This window comes from Anneissia japonica, unplaced genomic scaffold (assembly GCF_011630105.1).
Source record: "Anneissia japonica isolate Jap-2015-1 unplaced genomic scaffold, ASM1163010v1 scaffold1239_len605302_cov174, whole genome shotgun sequence".
Taxonomy (NCBI): Eukaryota; Metazoa; Echinodermata; class Crinoidea; order Comatulida; family Comatulidae; genus Anneissia; species Anneissia japonica.
Genome location: NW_022748776.1, coordinates 152,623 through 172,647, shown reverse-complemented (window position 1 = coordinate 172,647; position 20,025 = coordinate 152,623). Strand labels below are relative to the sequence as shown.

General features: G+C 33.5%; 1 protein-coding gene across 1 annotated transcript; it reads right to left on the bottom strand.

The window, feature by feature from the left end:
• Positions 1-2,387: 2,387 nt before the first annotated feature.
• LOC117120964 (nuclear receptor subfamily 6 group A member 1-like) lies at positions 2,388-18,946 on the bottom strand. The gene is made up of 5 exons (XM_033266065.1): positions 18,792-18,946; positions 13,528-13,782; positions 11,243-11,298; positions 4,283-4,961; positions 2,388-4,132 (listed from the first exon to the last, which is right to left on the bottom strand). Exons 1-5 carry the CDS (start codon positions 18,865-18,867, stop codon positions 3,831-3,833), a joined length of 1,368 nt encoding a protein of 455 aa, XP_033121956.1. The 5' UTR covers positions 18,868-18,946; the 3' UTR covers positions 2,388-3,830.
• Between the last annotated feature and the right edge of the window lie 1,079 nt (positions 18,947-20,025).

Below are 20,025 nucleotides of genomic sequence, written 5' to 3'. Positions count from 1 at the left end.
AGACTCAGCAATTAATAAAACCACGGAGGTTTACATTTTTTCTAGTTTTATAAGCCTACTCATGGAGGTATTATAACTCTGTGATGAATCGAACAAAATAATAAGCATACAAAAGTTACACAAATTTATTTAATTAACAAAAGTACCGTATGTTGTGATAATACAAAATAGTACTGTATAGTAAAATCCTAAATCCTTAGAATATTATTTTTTTTCGTATGTCAAATTGCATTAAGCAACTTTAATTTATAAATGTTTTCATGAGTGTTTTACGTGTATCTAACAGATACACATATACATATTATGTATATAGCATATTATGTATGTATATATATATATACATATATATACACACATATATACACATTATATATATATATACATACATATACATACATATATATATAATCCTGCATACATATACATATATATATATATATACTGTATATATATATATTTATATATATATATATATATATATACATACATAATGTGAATCACACAAATAATTAAAATAATCTTAAAGTTGTATAGTTAGGGCGAATTCAGTTTCATGAAGTCATAATATTATTGTTATTGATACTGATCTGTTCTGCTCTTTAGAATTTTGTCGTTGCCAAATAGATGTTGAATAAAATGTAATTCTCCGTCTCCTGAACAAGATCCTGATTTAAATAAATGTAGAGTACTGTAAAGTAAATCTAAATGTTTTCAAGGGCCATCAAGGTCTTTAATGATTAGTAACTTTGAATCATGATCTCTAAATTAATTAACAAGAATTTGGTAAACTCAACGACTTTCAATCAGTCTATTAAAATAACCACGTGTTGTAGTCCTAAAACATAGTCCCAAATGCCGTAAAAGGAAGTACTCTACTGTAATTTGATAAGCTATCAATGTACTTAACATTAAATAATTGTTGTTACCAGAATTTATAATAAATTATCAACCAGCAGCATAATTAGCAATACTGTACTGTACTTATAAACGAACATATTATTATACAAATACTAATTTAAAATAATATCCCTGTCGGTTTACTTTTTGTATTTACTTATTAAAAACGTTGCGCCAGATTGCATATTACACATTTTGTAACTTGTAGTCAGTTATTATGGCGTCCACATTATTAGCTCAAAACTTAAATACAACTGCAGCACTTCCGTAGTTAATTAATCTATTGCTTATAATAAACCCGTAATTATGGCATGCCACCAATGGAAGCATAAACATTTCTTAATGTACTACCTGGAAAATTGTCAATTTCAATCATTGATTTTTGTAAAAAATTCAAATCTACGTTTCATGCAAAGAATTTTAAAATAAACGGACAAAAAATCTACACTTTTATATACATGCATGTCATCAGTAAGTTTCAATCCGAAAGATAAGGTGTACCACAGGATTCTGTCAAAGGGATGTATTATAATTATAAACCCAATAGAAAGGGAATAGAAGGCATAAAAGTCATGCTGTTGCTTATCGTCTGCACCAATATCCGAGTTCTGTTAATAAAACTAAAAAATGTAGACAATTTAAAATAGTACGTTTTTTTTATATGCCTAGACATTTGACACAGAATGTGTACAAGGAACTAAGAGAATGCGTATCTGAGATTTTCTCAACATTTTGTAGTAGTACTGGTGATCTCGTCTGTCAACCTTAACGACCTAAAGCATGCATCTCTACTTACTATTACTGTACTAATAATAGTTAAAACCTATTTACTAATACGACTACCCAATAACATGCACCTTAAATACTTTGGCCTAAAACACAATTGTCTGTCTAAAAAAATTGCATAAGCTTATCTAATGCTTTTATCGGATACCTGAAAACGCTACACAAGTTATAAAAAAAAAACTTGCTTTGCGATAAAATCCCATGACATATAACATTTGACTCTTTTCTCATGGTTTGCATCTCTTGTAAATGTGTAAAAAAAAACTTGATATAGGCCTATTCATAAATATTTTGTCCCTTCCATTCAAAATTCAAAAACTAAATCTAAATTACATTTTTGATGGAAATTAAGAAATATCATGCAATTCTGAATAGGATATAAAATAGACTTCGTTCACAACAATCGAAATGTATATTGTTACCCAGGGCCGGCCCGGCCCCGCCCCCCCCCCTTTTGGGAGCTAAAAAAAGAAGAAAGAAAAAGAAAAAAATGATAGCCCACAACACCTCAAATGTTATTTTCGGGCTCTAGAACACAAAAATTTCGCGGGGGCATGCCCCGGACCCCCTAGGACATTGTTGTCTCGATCGGCCCGAATTTCGGCGCCCCCCCCCTTTCGGCCCCCCTTTTGGACATCTCTGGATCCGCCCCTGTTACCCGTGTTAGTATTTCCAATAAAAGAACTGAAGGATCAGGTATCTAATAAAAATTATTATTAGTATTCATTTGGCATCAGATATAAACTACTAAAGCCCCGTTCAAACTATCAAATCTTGTTTGACAAAAACATATGACATGCCTAAATAATAGAATCATGACAACAACACATCATGGCCATATATAGGCACATCATGACTACTGTATATATGGGCATACATCCGTTTTTGTTTGTCAATGAAAATTTGACAGTTTGGACAGAGCTTTCGATTGAATAGGGATCAGATAATTATAATCATTTAAAAAATAAAGCACATTTGATTGAACCAACGACTATGTGCCTACGGATGACCACAACTGATAGAAAATTCATTGTGGTTACTGCAAGCATGGAGGTGTATTAACAATACAGTACCTTCATGTTGCAAGCATGTGAGGAATCCAGGCACATATGATTCATCTGTAATCAAATAAAGCAGCATTAGCGTATTTAGCATAAACATTTTTATGAGAATTTGTAGTTTATTTACGTTTATTGATAATAATACTCAATTGTAAGCTTTATCGTCTTCAGAAATTACAACTTCAGAGAAACAAATTACAGTAAGATCTATTATTATAAAATTTCGAACCACTAAATCCATGGACCCAGAGATTATAAATCAATATTTATCAAATTATTTGTAAAAATTAAACTCCTCAGATTAATATGACTAATGGGTTGAATAGCAAGAACCGGGATTAGTTTTTTTTGTATTCATTCAGAGGAAGGTACATTTTTTTTTTATAAATTACAATAAATTAAAAAATGGGGATACAAAGGCCCCTACAGCTGCAATGACATTTCAGATGCATAATCTAGTTTTTCAGATAAACATTTGTTTGAGTTTCTTCACTTCAATATTCATACTAAAAGTACACTACGGTACATCCTATCAGTGAGCACGTAGTTAAGAAGCTTCTCACCGCTCAGCAGACAATCCTACGACAAGAACTCATTTTATATTCATTAAAAAAATTAATATAATTGTAAGCCAGCCAAAAATATATGAAGAGAGCTCCTTAAGTCATGAACAGTTCTGTTTTAATACATGAATCTGTCACTTATCCCATAAAGAGAATCAGTGGCTTAAAATACTCTTCCAAAAGTAAATAACCAAATTTGCCATAAAATATGTTTGGAAAAACTACAATAATTGGTAACAACATACAGTATATCTATTTTTTTTATTCTAAAGAGTTAAATTGTGATACATATTAGCGAGTTCAATTATCATTGATGAAATTCGAAGATCCTATTGTTTGTAAGATTACCAAATTATCATTGAAAAATAAACCATATTCCACCAGAATTAGTGGAACTGTGTGAGTCCTGATTACAAATGATGCAAGTATAAAGTAATGTTTCCAGGGGGAAAATATTACCATGAACTTAAATAGTTTAATAGTTGTTTTATTTGCAAAATTGTTAATCAAATCTGTGACGTCATTATGTACTCTTGGAGAAATTTGAAGATGTAGTTGCTTCATTACCTCTGCATTGAGGAACAGAAATTGCAGTAGCTTGAACTTGGCACACATGGGTGATTGCTTTGAAAAGTAGCGGGATACTATCTACAGAAATTTCATTGAATTTGCGCGCGAGAATACGCACGTCAGGCAGCAACATCATGAGTTCTCTAAAGCGTCCTGCCTGGGCTTTATTATTCAGCTGCGAATGATCGTGAAGTAGGAAGCAGTAGTGTTTACTCATTTCTTCTATTGCTGTTGGATCTGATAAACTATCTATTTCTATAATAAAATAGTAAAAAAGTACAAAAGTCAAGAATAACAGATAAGAATTATGGAATACTATATGTTAATATAAAATACCGTTATACTTTGTATTGTTGATGATTTTTAAAAATGAATATATAATTTACGATATAATTTATAATGTACCTGGATTGAGGAAGTTGATCGTCTTGAGGCAAACGAATTCTCCTAAATTGACGCCCATGTTTCGATACCGAGCCGCTGTGGTGGTCATGCTGTCAATAATTTCTATACCGGTTTGGCCAAATCTACGAAGTTCATCTTCGCTTGGAAAATAATTTTCTAGAATGCGGCTAAGGCCAACAAAGACATTTTTTGGATGAGACTGAAGTGCCCCAAGAACCAAACTTTCTGCCCAAGTATTGCTTATCATTAGGGTTAAATCAGTGATCGGAATCTTGTTAGAGTAGGGTACACTCTTGGCCCACAGAATTTCAGAATGCAGGGTTTGATCCATTATCTTACAAAGTAACCCAAATAAACAATTGTAGTCAACATTTGTTTGTGATGTGAATTCGTAAGGCAGTTGAAGTTGCTGCTCCGTCTCAATGATAATTAATTTCTCGACTTCTGGAAGAAGAGAACTGTTACTACTGGGGTACCAGGTAGCTCGACGTAAATCGGCTTCTAGAGGCTGCCCATCCTGGCGATCAGAATCACTTGAATTTACACTGCCATTTGAACTAGGAGAAGACTGCTCAGAAAAGCCGTCACTTCTTGACGGGCTCAATGCAGCTACTTCAGCGTTTTCTACTCTATCATAATCTTCACCAGACATTATCCGTTCAATTTCGTCAGCTGATAACTAGATTAAAGTAAAAATGGAAATAAGTGTATTTTGTTTTCATTTTAAAAGTTTAGTAATCATTATATCCTGTTATAATAAATAAAATAATTAAAATAGTTTAGATAATATCTGCCTATTCGGTTATCTTTTCAGGGGCTAAGATGTATACTACTGAAAATGGCTAATATTGGTAATGAAAATTTCAAAACACGTTTTCACAATAAAAAATACTTCAAAATATTTTTTTTAAAGTAAGACTATATTAGAGCCTAACAAATCTGTGGTAAAGGTATTATTTTTTATCTACACATTAGCTCTTCAAACGTATGTATAGTGCTATGAACTTTATGTAATGTATCAGATAGTCGTAAGTTTAAAGAAAGATATCAAGCACAAGTAACCCCAACAAAGAAGATACGAACTACAAAATAACAATAGATAACAGTGACAAAAGAAATAAGAAGTAAATGAACAAAAATTGGAGAAGGACAATCATAAGCCTTAACGGACTTTTGAACAAGATCTAAATAGACTAAATGTTTTTGTGCCGAAAATGAAAATCTCGTATTTGATTTATTAAAGGTCGTTTAAATAGAAGTGATATAATTAAAATACTAATAATAAGATGTAATAATGACAAAAATTTAAAAAAAGTTTAATTAAGATTGTGTTTGTGGAGTTAGGTGATTCGGTCATTTGCTGAGACCTGTCAAAAACATGATGAATCGTTATTGATTTCCTTTGGTTATCTTTTGTAAAATCTGTCCTAATACACGAACTGAGATTTTAAATTTTAACCATATTTTGGGTGAAGGTAAAAAATTGAACTCTTCAATGCTATATTCTTTTGAGTGGAGCGTAATAACGGTAATGTATTCGTTGTATAAAACACGAATTTTCAAAATTATAAATTGGAACAAGTTATTACAATTCCACCAATTATTTTTTTAGTTACATGTATTTTCTTTCAAGGTATCCTTGTGTTAGAAACAACAGAGAAATAGAGATATTGTTACGGCCTTCATTTTTTAAGTTACTTTTGATTGGCTATTTCAAAACGGAAGACTTTACCTCTCTTTTTGCGATACACAACCTTGGATAACTACTACGCATTGCAAATTATAATTTCGTCTATTGACACCTGAATGATGTTCACCTTGATGTTATGTAATATGTAACCTTGGTGTGAGATTGTGGAGCCTAAGATATTAGATGATATTAATAGTGATGAGAAATGAGTCAGTAGTGTGTTTGTTTGCCGAATATGAGGCTTTGGTACGATCAAGGCTGTAAGCCTGTGGTCAAATAATAGACCCTGGACACTACAAGGCTATTTTGTGCTTGGACTTCAATTTATCTGGCACTAACACAGGGTCACATCAGGATTATCATTTAATTATAGTTATTTTCAATCGTCTGACATTATAATTGACTTTCAATAACCTACGCGAATTTGGTAGCCGCAAAGAGCCAATAAAAATGTTCAATAATTTGACAGATCAATAAAAATGGTTGAAAGTTTATGCACATTCGCGTTATTACTTATTCGTTTAATATTTTACATAAAATTACTGTACAAATGAAATATACAGTAATTGTAAATGAGTTTTTTCCTTAGAATGTGGGCCTAGGAAAGCTTTTAATCCACAAGATATCGAAATATTGAATACCTATATATTAACATGTCCGTTATGTACATCTATAAAGAGTATACACAAGCAACACAAGATAACTGATGGAACGAATCGTTCAGAACATAATAAAGTAACGGCAGGTGCTCTATTAACAGCATTTATATTATATCAAACTGACTGACACACTATAAATTCCATTTTAAATCTTAAACAAAATATTTCAGCAACAGGCATACTTAGTTACTCTGAATCTATTGTATTTTGATGTTAACGCGTGTAAGAACATATTTGCTGTAAAGACCATGAGATGATGCACTTCATAGAAAAAGTGTTAAAAGTAAGGCCAGGGAACACCTCTTCATATCGACCTTTTAGCAGAAGGCTAGCAGCTCCATCTCGGTCTGATTACTTATGTTGCATAAGGTTAAGGTAGTTACAGTTGCTAGGCTATGTGGGCCATGGTCTAGCGCGAACAATGCCACTCAGCAGTGATACAGTAGACAGCCTTGCAAAGGCTGAGAAAGCGCAAGTTTGACCTAGGTCTAGTGTATGAGGGGATATATTGAACAGTCGGAGGCAGATGAAGAGACGTCCCCCAAGCTAGAGGTCAAAGGGTAGTCCCAACCTCCACTGAAGTGGGTCAAACGGTTTCCCCAACCTTCTAAGAGGTCGATTGTGTACTATTAAGTTACATAATAGAAATAAAATTCAAGTTAATAACATCGAGGCAAGAGCATTTAAGGTTAGGAATAACGTTAATTATAAAAATATAATATTGGAGTAACTCTATGATACTAGCTATGGATTCCGAATTATATGGACTACTACTACCATTACAACCACTAGTACTATAATAATACTTAAAGATTTATAAAGTACTAACAATAATAAATTACACAGTAAATGGTGGTAACTCATTTCGTGCAGTTCATTATTCAATAAATTTATATTAAAATACTTTACAGATTTACGAATAATTTGTCAGATGCTGTTCAGTGCTCATACTCTAAGCAATACACATAAAACAATAACTAAAACAACTTTTTGTACTGCATACGTCACAACAAAGTATAATGTTGATATTATTTATAGACAAAGCGAATTATTTTTCCAATTACTTTTTTACCATATTATATAAGTTTGAAAAACAGAATAAAAGCCAGACAGAATTTAGGTCTATTGATCTTTTTCAAAGAACATAATTAATTAGACGTTAAGTAGTAAGTCATACTAAATTCGGTATGTCGGTAAAGGTTAAATGTAAATTTGTATTTCAATTTACTTATGAACATTTTTCATTACAATTTCATCTCGCTCACAATAAAATCGGCAACAAAATTTAATTAACGGGATGATATCTCGAACAAAATTTACATTTCGAAGACTAACACTATGACCTCGCGAAAAGAATCGAATATAATTGCACATGCGCAGTTAATGTTATTTTCGCACAAACAGCGCAGCCTTGGGATATCTTTCAAGATAATCGCATCAATTTGAGAATGTAAACAATGCAAGACTTGACCATGGGCAAAATCTGACCATTCATGTCACTGCACAGAATTGACCATTCCCTTGAACTAGCTAAAAAGACTTTACATTCAAACATCTGTATGATGGCCATGATTTGGAGTTATTGCACAACTGATACTTGAATAACAAAACTCCATGCAATTAGTGCTCAAGGTTAATAAATGGAAATTATATATAATGACAACTGATTTTACGGAATTTCAACAGAACCTTGATTCTAGATTTGGTATTTTTAAATAATTTAAAACTTTTCAAGTATACAGAAACAATTTATTTATCAAACCCCAACGAATAAAATACATAATTTCACAGATAACGGTCGGTAACGAGTGAATATTTAATTTAATTTACACATACTGTATTTGGAAAGTTTTGGATTACTTATCTACGTACAAAGTACGCTAAATAATATGAGTGACAGTAAAGCATAAAAAAGTATTATACGTATTATTTTTCTAAGTGCCTAGATTATCAAAACACCATGGAATCGACTACAAATATATTTTCCCCATCAAGGATATTTTGAAAAGTGGAGGACGAGCCATTACTTCCTTTGTTCACAAAGATAGTATTAACGCACACCCATTCATATTAGGCCTAAAGCCAGACTTTCTGTAAGCACACACAATATTCAATATTTCTCAAATTTGTTTAAAGGTTATTTTGAATTGCGACCGTCAATATATGGACCAGAGAAGGGGACAAAAAAGTGTTGTATTTTACTATTTGGTCCCTCCTTTATTGTAAATTGACAATAAAACACTACTATTGAGATACATTTGAAAAACATGTGCACTTTCAACAAGATGCCATGTTATCGTTAGAATGCCTATCCGTATTGATTAATTTCTAGTATTTTGAGCCATTTGTATTTTTTGTGGAATTACTTATTTCTTTGATCTATATTATTTTGGTTTACCTTCTTGTATATTTCTGTTTATTCTTATCTCGACAAATTTATATATACTTCTAAATTATGTTATGTAATATAATGTAAAATTTATTGAAATACTTTGGACAATAACACTAGTGACATGATCGTTTCCTCTCTACCTCTCTGTTTCATAGATTAGAATGCATTGGTTGAACTACTACCCCTTATTTCGGCAGTATATAAATACAGAGCGCTTCTGATTCTACATCGTCTATTTGCATTAAGTTAACGAAATCCGAAGTTAAATGCGTTGTAGAATGACATTTATATTTCAATTAATTCGATTGAAGTATTGTACGAAGTCAATAATTTACAAGATTCATGTTGCACAGCGCCAGCACAAGTCATGTCGATTCTGTTTCCTAAAGAGGGCAGCAAAGCAGTTGAAAGTCAGTCTCGTATCCAAAAATCACGATAGGAGGTAGTACATATCTTTACATATAGATCAGCAACCTTCTAATTTGGTACATGTTATAAAAATATATTACTTTATGCAGAACGCCCGTTATGCACAATGATTATTAAGTTTTAAGGCCCGATGAGACAATGTCAAATTATAAGTTTGCTGAACTTTATCTAAAGATCTGTACTGCCCCTGTTTAAGAATTCACAATCGTGTTTTTTTCTTTTACATAAATGCTGCCCTTTCATATGAGTTTACAGTGCTTTGCTGCCCCCTTTAGGAAACGGAATCAACTTGACTAGTGCTGGCGCTGTGCACAGTGAATAAAGCAATAGAGCTAAGGGTAGAGAACAGTGTTTTATTTTTACTAAGAAAATTTAATATTTTTGTGATAGAGGAAGAAGTAACAAAGTATATTTCAGTCCATTTAAGTAAGCAAAACTCAACGAAGTGCACATAAGATTGTTAATTGACTGTTATTTGCTATAAACATTGGTTCAGAATTGTTTATTTGTGATTTGCGTTGCCATTGATCTTAGCTAATTAATAAAGCTAGATCACCGATCTACTGATAACACCGGTCGACTGAGGGCGTATTTTTCTAATATTAATTTTAATAATTAACACAAATAATTACAATAAACAATGGTTTATAAATTACATGCGAAAAACACGGTTTTTTTCAATTTTTTATGTATTTTCAGGAAGCTTGGGTAATTTTGGGCAATTTTTGCTAAATCTTGGGTAATTTCGACCCATTCATTGGGTATATCAAAAATTGTGAGTGGTCACGCTGGTAGAGAATTTTTCACACAGCTTCAAATAAGGACTCGACGCATGACCTGGTGTTTCTTTCCCTGGGTTGAACACAGTGACAAGGGGGAGGGAAACACAGTGACGGGGAGGGGGGGAAGAAACCCCTAAATTGTCAACATTTGCAGGGGATTCGACCCAGGACCACTTTCGACAATTTTGAGCGACGCCCACTTTGCTCTTGTGACATCGGCCCACATGTCGGGCAAACCACAGCGTAGGCCTCTCTAAATTGCATCGTGCGGGACGGTTCTGCATTTTAAAATGACTTTGGCTGAAACACGCATTTTGCGGAAACACATGACACATGTGTGATCATAGATTTATCACGCATTTAGCACAAGTATGCGTGTAACGAATTATCACGAATTCAGGGAAAATGTATTTAAAATACACTGACGCTTTACTAAAATTTTATCAGTATGCCTATGCCTTGGAATATTATTTTTTTGTTTGTTTGAGTAATAAAAAATGATTGTGTACATAGGTGCTCAAATTAAACATAGGGCTACATTGAAACTCAAATTGTAAATAGCTTTATTAAAATATTATGTTTATGTATCGTCGGGCCCAACCAGGGCTTGAATCCAGCCAAGGCTTCGCTCCTGCACCCAGGTGGGGGCCCTGGCGATCCCTGCTCCTACAATTTAACTGGTGTAGTCACTCACGCATTTTTCAGGTTGGTAACTATGACAGACTCGAGAAGTTTCCAGGGGATTAGAATAGTATAAAGTTTCACATTTTGTGGAAGGGATAGAAAATGCCATTTGATGATACTAAATTTGAAATATAACGGGTTATTTTTATTTCAAAGAAGTACTGGGTTTTTTTTTTCAGTAGAAGCTGTGTTAAAATATTTTATATCCTATTAATGTTACATTGACGTTTCGGAAGTGCACTGTATGCGTTTGTCGTATTAAAGTCAAAACCTAAATAAACTATTTAAAACGATCGAAAAGGGACGTATAAGATCAGTACATACCTTAACAGGTCCAATGCTTTTATTCCGCCCGCCTGGCATTCCATCTTCTCTTATTGCTACAAATAAAACAATAACAATCATATACATATATATCATATTGTGCAAATGAATAAAGTTTTTAATTATACCAGCTTTAATTTCAAACACAACATGAATATTCATTCCCATGCATCTGAAAAGAAGTTTCCAACTCAAAAGAGGAAATAGTTTTTACAGTACAGACGTGCTATAATTTGTGACCTACGGTAATCATTCAGCTAGTTGTGCGTGGTTTAGGGTTTGACGATTCAATTTTACTTAAATTTGGGTTCAATGCAATCAAAGGTATCAACGCCTTTATGTTTATTATCCATAAGCAACTTAAGTTTCCAACTCGTCCGGGGGTATGCGGCTTATAATTCAGGGATATAAATTAGGGATTGCAAATAGAACGTGGTCTACCTATGGTTACACTCATGGGCGTCGATCGGTGGGCACGTCTCCCACACTTTTTGAAGATATCATCATATCAATTGTCCAACCTCCACTTTTCACCGATCCTCCTTAATTAAAACCCCAAAAGAATGGTAAGAATAATAATTACGCATGACTGTCATGAATTTTGTCTGTTCACTTTCCCAAGCGCGGTGCGTATTTCCGGATCAAAACCGAGTAACAACGCAATTGTTAGTACATTTCGTAATCATTTCATCAGTAACCGCTACATCGATTTTATGGGTGCAAACGGTTATCAGAGGCTAAATTTATTGGGAAAACAATGTACTGTACGTTGTTAAAATTGGAAGCGAGTAAACTTATTAAGCTTTGTCTACACTATCAAATTTCATCAAAAAGCGTCACATAAAATTTGATGGAACATAGAGTTGAACATGTTCAACTTTATTTGATACAATTTGATGGTATGTGATATGATGTCATCGTACCCATATATGGGCACATCACATTTTTTGTCACATGAAATTTGATAGTGTAGACAGAGCTTTAGGCCAATTTTTTTTAAAAACACAAAAGTGCACAATTTCTACTATAAACGATTTATTCCTTTTGTATTTTATTATGACCCGTACGTATACTAGTGTTTAATGTTATCTGCATACATAGATAGCTGTTATTAAACAGTAATTATACAGCCGTTGACAGGGACAGGTCTAAATAGTGATACCACAATCTCGCAATGATGTCATAATAACCAGTGGCGGATTCAAGCGGGGCCGACGAGCTGATTAAGACAAAGATTAGGGACTGGAACCCAGTCTACCCCAAGCATGGTGGTGCGGAGGTGGTCTAGTTTCCGAATTGTGAAAGTCCCTCCCTGTCCCCCTCAATTTCGCTTTCCTGGATCCGCCACTGATAATGATAAATGAAGTGAGTCACCTTTATGTTTGTGAAATCAAAATGCTAACTAATGTTTTGTGTGCTTCCTCTCTCCCTAGTCCTGACGGTAGTATTTCCACTCACAATAGTGTAGTCGCAATATACTTGCACAAAAGTGAAATTCAAAAAGAGGAGAAAAGGAAAAACCTCTTGATTAATTTCAAAAGTACTTTACATGCAGGGAGACTAAATTAATGACTGTTTTAATTTTATCATATTTGTTTTTCATGGTTTAAATACGTCACAAGCTAATCAGTAGATAATAAATCATTATTTTTATGAATGTTATTTTGCACGAAATATATATGCGGACATAATTAGGATTACCAGGATAATTTTAAAAACTTTTTATGAGTATTTCAGGGTCCAGTCGTCCCACCCTCCCTATCTTTTTCTTTCAAAAGGTAAAAGTAGAGAAAAATGAAAATTATATTCAAATTGAATCTGAGAGTGCCGTTTCCGGTCAACTAGAGGTGCCATAATCATAAATTTTCTTACCTCAGCCCCAACCATGGTGGGGCTGAGGTGGTCTACACGCTCCATCTGTATTAGTCCGTGAACCCAAACTCTATTTCAAATTCCTGGATTCAGCACTGTATTTTAAAAATGTAGTGTGGAAATACATGCTAATTGCATTCATTAAAATCAATTAGATACGACTTATAAAAGGCTATAGGCGCCAGAGCTTCCGGGGTTTTTGCTCCTGGACCCCCGGGGCCCTAGGCCCTGGTCCCCAACGAAGGCTTAGGCCTACGGCCCAATGTTTTATTTTGCATTTCGTTTCCCCCCCCCCCTCTTATACACATCTAGATGTGTATAAGAGACAGACATTACATACACCTGAATGCGTCCAAGGTGTGACCAATCCAATTTGGATTTCAACAATTGAATAAACTATTAAATAGTCTTACCTTTTCTGTTCATCCCGACCTGTAGGCATTTAATTAATCTGCAATATTGGCATCGATTTCGCTTCTGCCTCGACATCATACAGTTCTTGTCGCGCAGACACCTGTAGACGCGTTTGTTGCAAATGCTTCTCTTGAAGAAGCCTTTGCAGCCTTCGCACGATACGATTCCATAGTGCAGTCCAGTAGCTCTATCTCCACAGATCAGACACGTCTTTGTTTCTTCGTTCTTTGGCAGATAGTCCTTGTAATAAGTTGCTAATGGAATTTAAAGAACATAATTAGAACTAGAAATTGCAAATTGAAAGTGAAGTGCTGCGAAGTACAACTGCATATAAATGTTCTTCGAACAAAATTATTTATGCGAGTCAAGTGAAAATAATGAATAATAAAACTATAACAAATAATATGAGACACGACCCATTGTCTATATTAGAACACTTCTCATTGGGTAACAAAGTCGTAATTTTTCATTTTTGTCAAAAAGTGTCTATAGTGGTGAATTATGGTTTAGGGTTTTTTTTAAATAAAGTTTCAAAAATTTCTATGTATGTGGAAAATGTAGTTGATTACCAAAGGTTACAATTTTTATTTTGAAGACTGCATGGTCTAGGAAGTGTACATTTTTTTATGGGGCAAGTTTCCAAGGGCGGGTTTTCTAGGGCCGAGTTGACTGACAAAGAGTGTTGCCAAAGTGCGAGCCAGCGTGTTATTTGATCACAAGTGCGAGACATATCACAAGTGTGAGCCAGCGAGCCATGACGTCACGACAATAGATAGAGACGTTAGCCAGTTGTGCGAGGTATCGGCTGAGATAAAAAACAACTATAGGTCTAATAATGAATTATTGTGATGTTAAATAGACAATGTTAGCTATCAAAGAGCGACGTTGTTTTTCATTGGGACCTTCGTATTCAAGGCTAGGCCTATACCATCCTAGCTAGTCTATGCCTAGAGTAGGATAAGGCTAGCGCGACTTGCGGACGTTGGTACGAGTTGGTTAGTCTACAAACTTCGCATAAAGTAATTGATACCCGGCAGAACGAAAGAAGGAAACTCCGCTTTTCAGTCGTCATAGGCACTCGTTTTTTGACAAACAATGACCTTTCAGAGGTCAAATTGCTGTCAAGAATATGAATTGGCTGCTTCGCAGCAATTAATATATTTTGAGATTTGATATAACGTAAATAGGATTGGAAGTTTGGGAGGGGGAAATATAGGATAAAGCATAATAGTTTGAAAGTAATTACTCTATGTTGGTGATTCGCTTGTATGATACCTCCATGGGTATGACGCATCCATGAGTCTATTTCACGTTGTTTCATTTGCAACTAGCATTTTGGAACTCGCAATTTATCATTTCCGAACTTGCAACTTTACATTTTTTAATTCTAAATAGACATTTTCCAACTTGCAATTTTTCCCAGCCACATTTCCGGACCCGAAATTTATCGCACTGAAGTAAAAGACCTGACTATCGTTTGCAGACGTTAAGTTTAGGTAGGCCTATTATGTTACCCCCCTTCATACATTTAAACTACCGAAATTTTGAGGTCAATGTTATTATTATGATTATGATTATTATTATGATTATGATTATTATTATGATTATGATTATTATTATTATTATTTATTAGGCCCTATTGTTATTACTAATATCATGATTGTGTGCCCTTTTGTTTTCTTGGCTTGTTTGTATTTTATGTGTTATGAGACCCTTTTTGTAGTTCGCTGTTGGGAATCCTATCTCGGTTGTTCTTGTTTGTTAATAATTGTTTTTTTTTCCGAGACGAATAAAGGAAATAAAATGAAATAAAAACGATTCTTCTACGTTTACCACATCGGCCTTCATTGCGGTACCGTACAGTACCAATGTTTACATTACGGAATAGTCGACGAAATATTACGTGTTTTAAATCGACTTCAATTAATTGTATATATTATACGTTCAACAACCGTCACAATGTAACGTAAAAATGATAGAAGCGCGTTTATAGAGTACTGAACGCATTTATAATTGGTCATATTGCTTGTGTCCTAATAATGAGTGCTGAGTAAACAACTTAGGACTATTATCTACTGTATCTACCTCAAAATGGGTGCTTAGAGATTTAAGTACATGATCTGATAAAGGACGTTCATCCACATGGTTCCCACCAGGAGTATGCAGTAGGCCTGTAAATCATTTGGATACTGGGTATGAAGGAGGTGAACGGTTTCGACCTGCGTTCAATTACAGTAGACCTACGGGCTAGGATTTTTTACAATGGGGAGATTAATTTATATACATATCTGCTTCTTCTTCATTATGAGATTTGCTTTACAAATTGTATTAAAATTCAGGTAGATAAAGAATATAAAAAAAAGTAAATGCTTCTTAAACGATCAGATTATCACCTTAATAACTAAGTACACAAGCAAACTCCCGCACCCACCCCTACCACGACAAACAATACAAACCACCAAAAAATAAAAACAGAAGAAACAAGTACCGGTATATCATTAAATATATATATTAACAGAAAAACTAGTAAATATCTTTAAAGCTGATGCCAACTAAAAGTGCGTTAGGACCCTCAGAAAAACGGACATTACAGTTGCGCATACGTACACAAAGAAATAAAGTAATTGTGATCACGTGATAGGAGCACATAATAAACGAATGTGTGGTAATTGATGAGACCGCATGTTGGACAATAGATTACAAGAACATGTGTGGACCATGTGTTAATGTATCAGTATACAAGGCCAAACCCCTTGATTGAAATACGAGCGATTTAATAAATTCACTCTACACTGTATAGAAGGATTTATACATTTTTACACTACGGTTTTAAATATATCAGTTTTTAAAATATATATTGGAAATTTCACCTTATTACGAGATAAATTGTTTTGAGGTATTTTGTTTCACGTTCATAGTCCATGATTTACATGAAACAAAACCGTGTGAAGTTTCAAATTCAAGTGTTACTTTGTTTTATCAGTTGCTATTAAAAACACAACCGCCTATTAAACCATGATTAAACAAATAAAGAGGAAACGAAGGGAAAATGTCATATATGTATTCGATACTGTACTAGAAATCATGGATGATTGTGATGATTTAGGCCTTATATTTCTCTGGAGATGCCATGACGAAATGAAGTCATATAAAAATAAAACAACAATAGCAACAGTTGATTTTCCTTGAGATAAAGGAATTAAGGATGACTGACGTCTTCTTAAAATTAAAGATAACCGCCGCAACAAAACAATTTCCCACCATGTTATGTTACAAAATAAAAAGTGTAGCTTTGCTTATATAGGATATATTGGGATGATAGAGCTCGGTACGAATAAGGTTTTCACAGAATATTTTTACCAAAAATAAAATACAAAATAATATATATATGTAAATCTACGAGGACTCGAAGTTGATGAGGACGAGGATGATCAACTACCGTTCCCATTTTATATGGACTAATGCTAACTGCATAATGAACAGGAATATTATGTCCATCCGGAATTTAAAATAACACCTTGTTCATTTAGAGTTTAAAGACAGCATCAAACATCTTTAAAACCGTATTTAAAAGAATGAATTAAAGTTAGTAACTTTTAATGTCTGATATATTGTAGGCTATAAATTGAGTTTTCGTCACATGATTTACAGACCTTTTACTACTAATAATTTAATATTTAATTAATTACAATCCAATGGATTTAAGAACATTGTCAATTCCAATGGATTTAAGAACATTGTCAATTCCAACCCAATTTAAGAGATCAAGAATATATTAATATTAAGCCAATACTTATTAAGTTATAATAAGCGTTGGCCACACGTGGAGTGTTGCTCCTACTACTACCGGATGATCGACGTGTTCCTGCCGGATTTTTATGGTGTTTAGCTTACGAGGGTACAGTATAGGCTACTGGTGAACTTTCATTTTTTTAAATATCTGTATGCCTATGAAGGGTGGTTGTACCATGATTGGACTGTACCTGTTTTCACACTACAGTATATCCCATCGCCCGACCAAGGTCAAATGCATATTATGTAATAGTACACAGGATATACAGGTCGTGATAAGCCAACGTGTGTGACCAACGAGTTCAATAAGCCTGTATACATTTTATGTTAAAAAAGGGACTTCTTGTGATAGTAATAATATTGGTTGCATATACGTTTGTTATGCAGGTAGTATGTTCTGTGATGATATCGATAAATAAATAAAAGTTAATACAGTACTGATACCATTATTAGTCATATTTTATTTAACAATAGACGAGCATTATCGCACTCAACAATGGCTAGGTTTACAGCAGGTTAAGGATGTACCACAGACCATGCACAGACAACTGTGAATCATTGAGCTATATTAAACATTTTTTTTATTATTTTATTCAAAAAAAATTATATCTCGATGTGTGAAAGCTTGAATGCGCCATAACTTGGTTTTGTTTTTTTTTGTTTTTTTTTTGTATAAATCTGTAAATGTGTTGATATAGTACATTTAATGTTTTTAAGCATGCACTACCTTATAATGGTGTGTGCCACTGTTCAAACAGTGTAGATCCTTAAAATTTGATTTGATTTAATACTCAGATTCATTTTATGCATGTGAATACATAAAAAGAAATAAATAGGATTAGATGGACTGTGGACCAATTCAGTGCCGTTTGATAAATACCTAAAATTGGTCTTAAATATTCACTTTTTATTTCATTTGTCATGGAGGTATAATATATGATGTTTAAAACCTCTATATGATCAGATGGAATTCTAGTAAAAAAATAAAATGTGGAGATAAGAGAACCATATGAGAGTGTACCACCATAATTGGTGAAAACAAAACACCTGTGTTCCTGTCTTTTATCGGTAACGTCCTTGGGCGTGAATTTATACAAGGCTATACCGTATTAAGTGTGGGGTTCTTGTAAACTAAGAATGAAGTAGCATACGGTTCAATTTCTAGTACAAAAAGGGAATACAAAACAAAATCGCTATAAAACGCCATTTTGTTTATATTTTAGCTTCTAGATAATAATCTAGTGTAAGTGTAAAACCTAGTTGGTCAAATATTAAAGGGACCTATGTAGCACGGGGTACCGTTATCATGTGAGCCAAAGCGACCCAGGCCTAGCACACCGGCGAAAACAAAGGACCTTTGAAACAATGCGCGTTCCCTTGCCCGTTATCGCCACTGCCACAGATTTAACAAGCTCATTAGAGTACCCCTTAACTAGGCCTACTTAGAGCAGGCTGTTATGGTTATACTCACGTGTTAAACTTGGTTCGGTGGGTGATTTTTGAGTTCCTTCTGTGTAGGGGTAATGTCCCCATCTCCATGCAATCATCGTGATATGGTTAACCCGGACTTGACTTCAGCGTAATCATTCTAATTGCCTTTGCTTCCATCCACATGCAAGTTTTACAGAATCGGTTGCGTAAGATTACATAATACCTTTAAGCCCGTCTATTTAGAAATGAAAATGAGCTTCCATAATGTCTAATTGAGTCGGATGTCGATTAAGTACACGTATCAAGTTATATTGGCGAATACAGACCTATTTACGTAAACTAAAACCTGGGTGTTACAATTTCATTATCAAAACTGGCAAACTTAAAAAAGATAACGAATTAAAGAATTATTTAAATTAAAACAATTGTTTAATGTTTTCAAATAGGCCTAATGAGAACAATGATTTATTTTTAAGGCCAATTTTATTATTATTTTAGGTGTTTGTTGCTATAAATATTATAATGTATTGTTATTATTATTACTATTATTATTATTATTATTATTATTATTATTATCAATAAGTGTAATATTATTATATATTACTACTATTGTACTACACTTTTTTTTTTATAAGAACCAGTAAAATTTTGCCCAGGCTCAGTGTTCTTATTTTTTGGCTGATTTCAGGCTCAAAATGTTCTTATTTTGTTCTTAGTTTACACACCTTTTAAACAAAAAATTATTTAATTGTACGGCAGTATGCACTGTGCTGGAATGTAGGTGAAAGTGACCCCACAACAAATTTTCCCCAAATGTCAGATAGGTACACCTACTGTACTGTATTATAGAGGGTATTACAGTCACACCTACTGCACATAATGTACAGATATAACATTTTGGTTTTTAAAAATAATCCTCATTTGAAATTTTACGTCAGCCTCAATTTGTTCTTATTTTGTTCTTAATTTTTAAGCAACTTCAGCCTCAGTGTTCTTATAAATTGTGTTCTTATAAAAAAAAAAGTGTATTATACTGTGAAGAGTACGGTAGCAAGCACTTAGTGCTGTAGAAATACTAGTATTGAAATTGTAAATTTTTTTCTCAATAATACATTTTTTATCATTTCAGTTTGTATCTAAAATGAATAAACTTAATGTATTATTTGTAGTTACTGAACACAGCAAACTGTTCAAAATTTTCTTTTACAAACTCCGAGAAGCGATCTGCAAACCAATGTTACAATTAGTTAACCTCCTTAAATTACATAACGGTT

What these genes read in the sequence shown, in the direction of transcription:
- LOC117120964 (XM_033266065.1), bottom strand. Translation starts at nt 18,867, where the DNA reads ATGATTGCATGGAGATGGGGACATTACCCCTACACAGAAGGAACTCAA. An exon ending in GGTCGGGATGAACAGAAAAG is followed by an intron (nt 11,299 to 13,527) that starts GTAAGACTATTT and finishes TTTTATTTGTAG; the next exon opens with CAATAAGAGAAGATGGAATG. An exon ending in AAAGCATTGGACCTGTTAAG is followed by an intron (nt 4,962 to 11,242) that starts GTATGTACTGAT and finishes ACTTTAATCTAG; the next exon opens with TTATCAGCTGACGAAATTGA.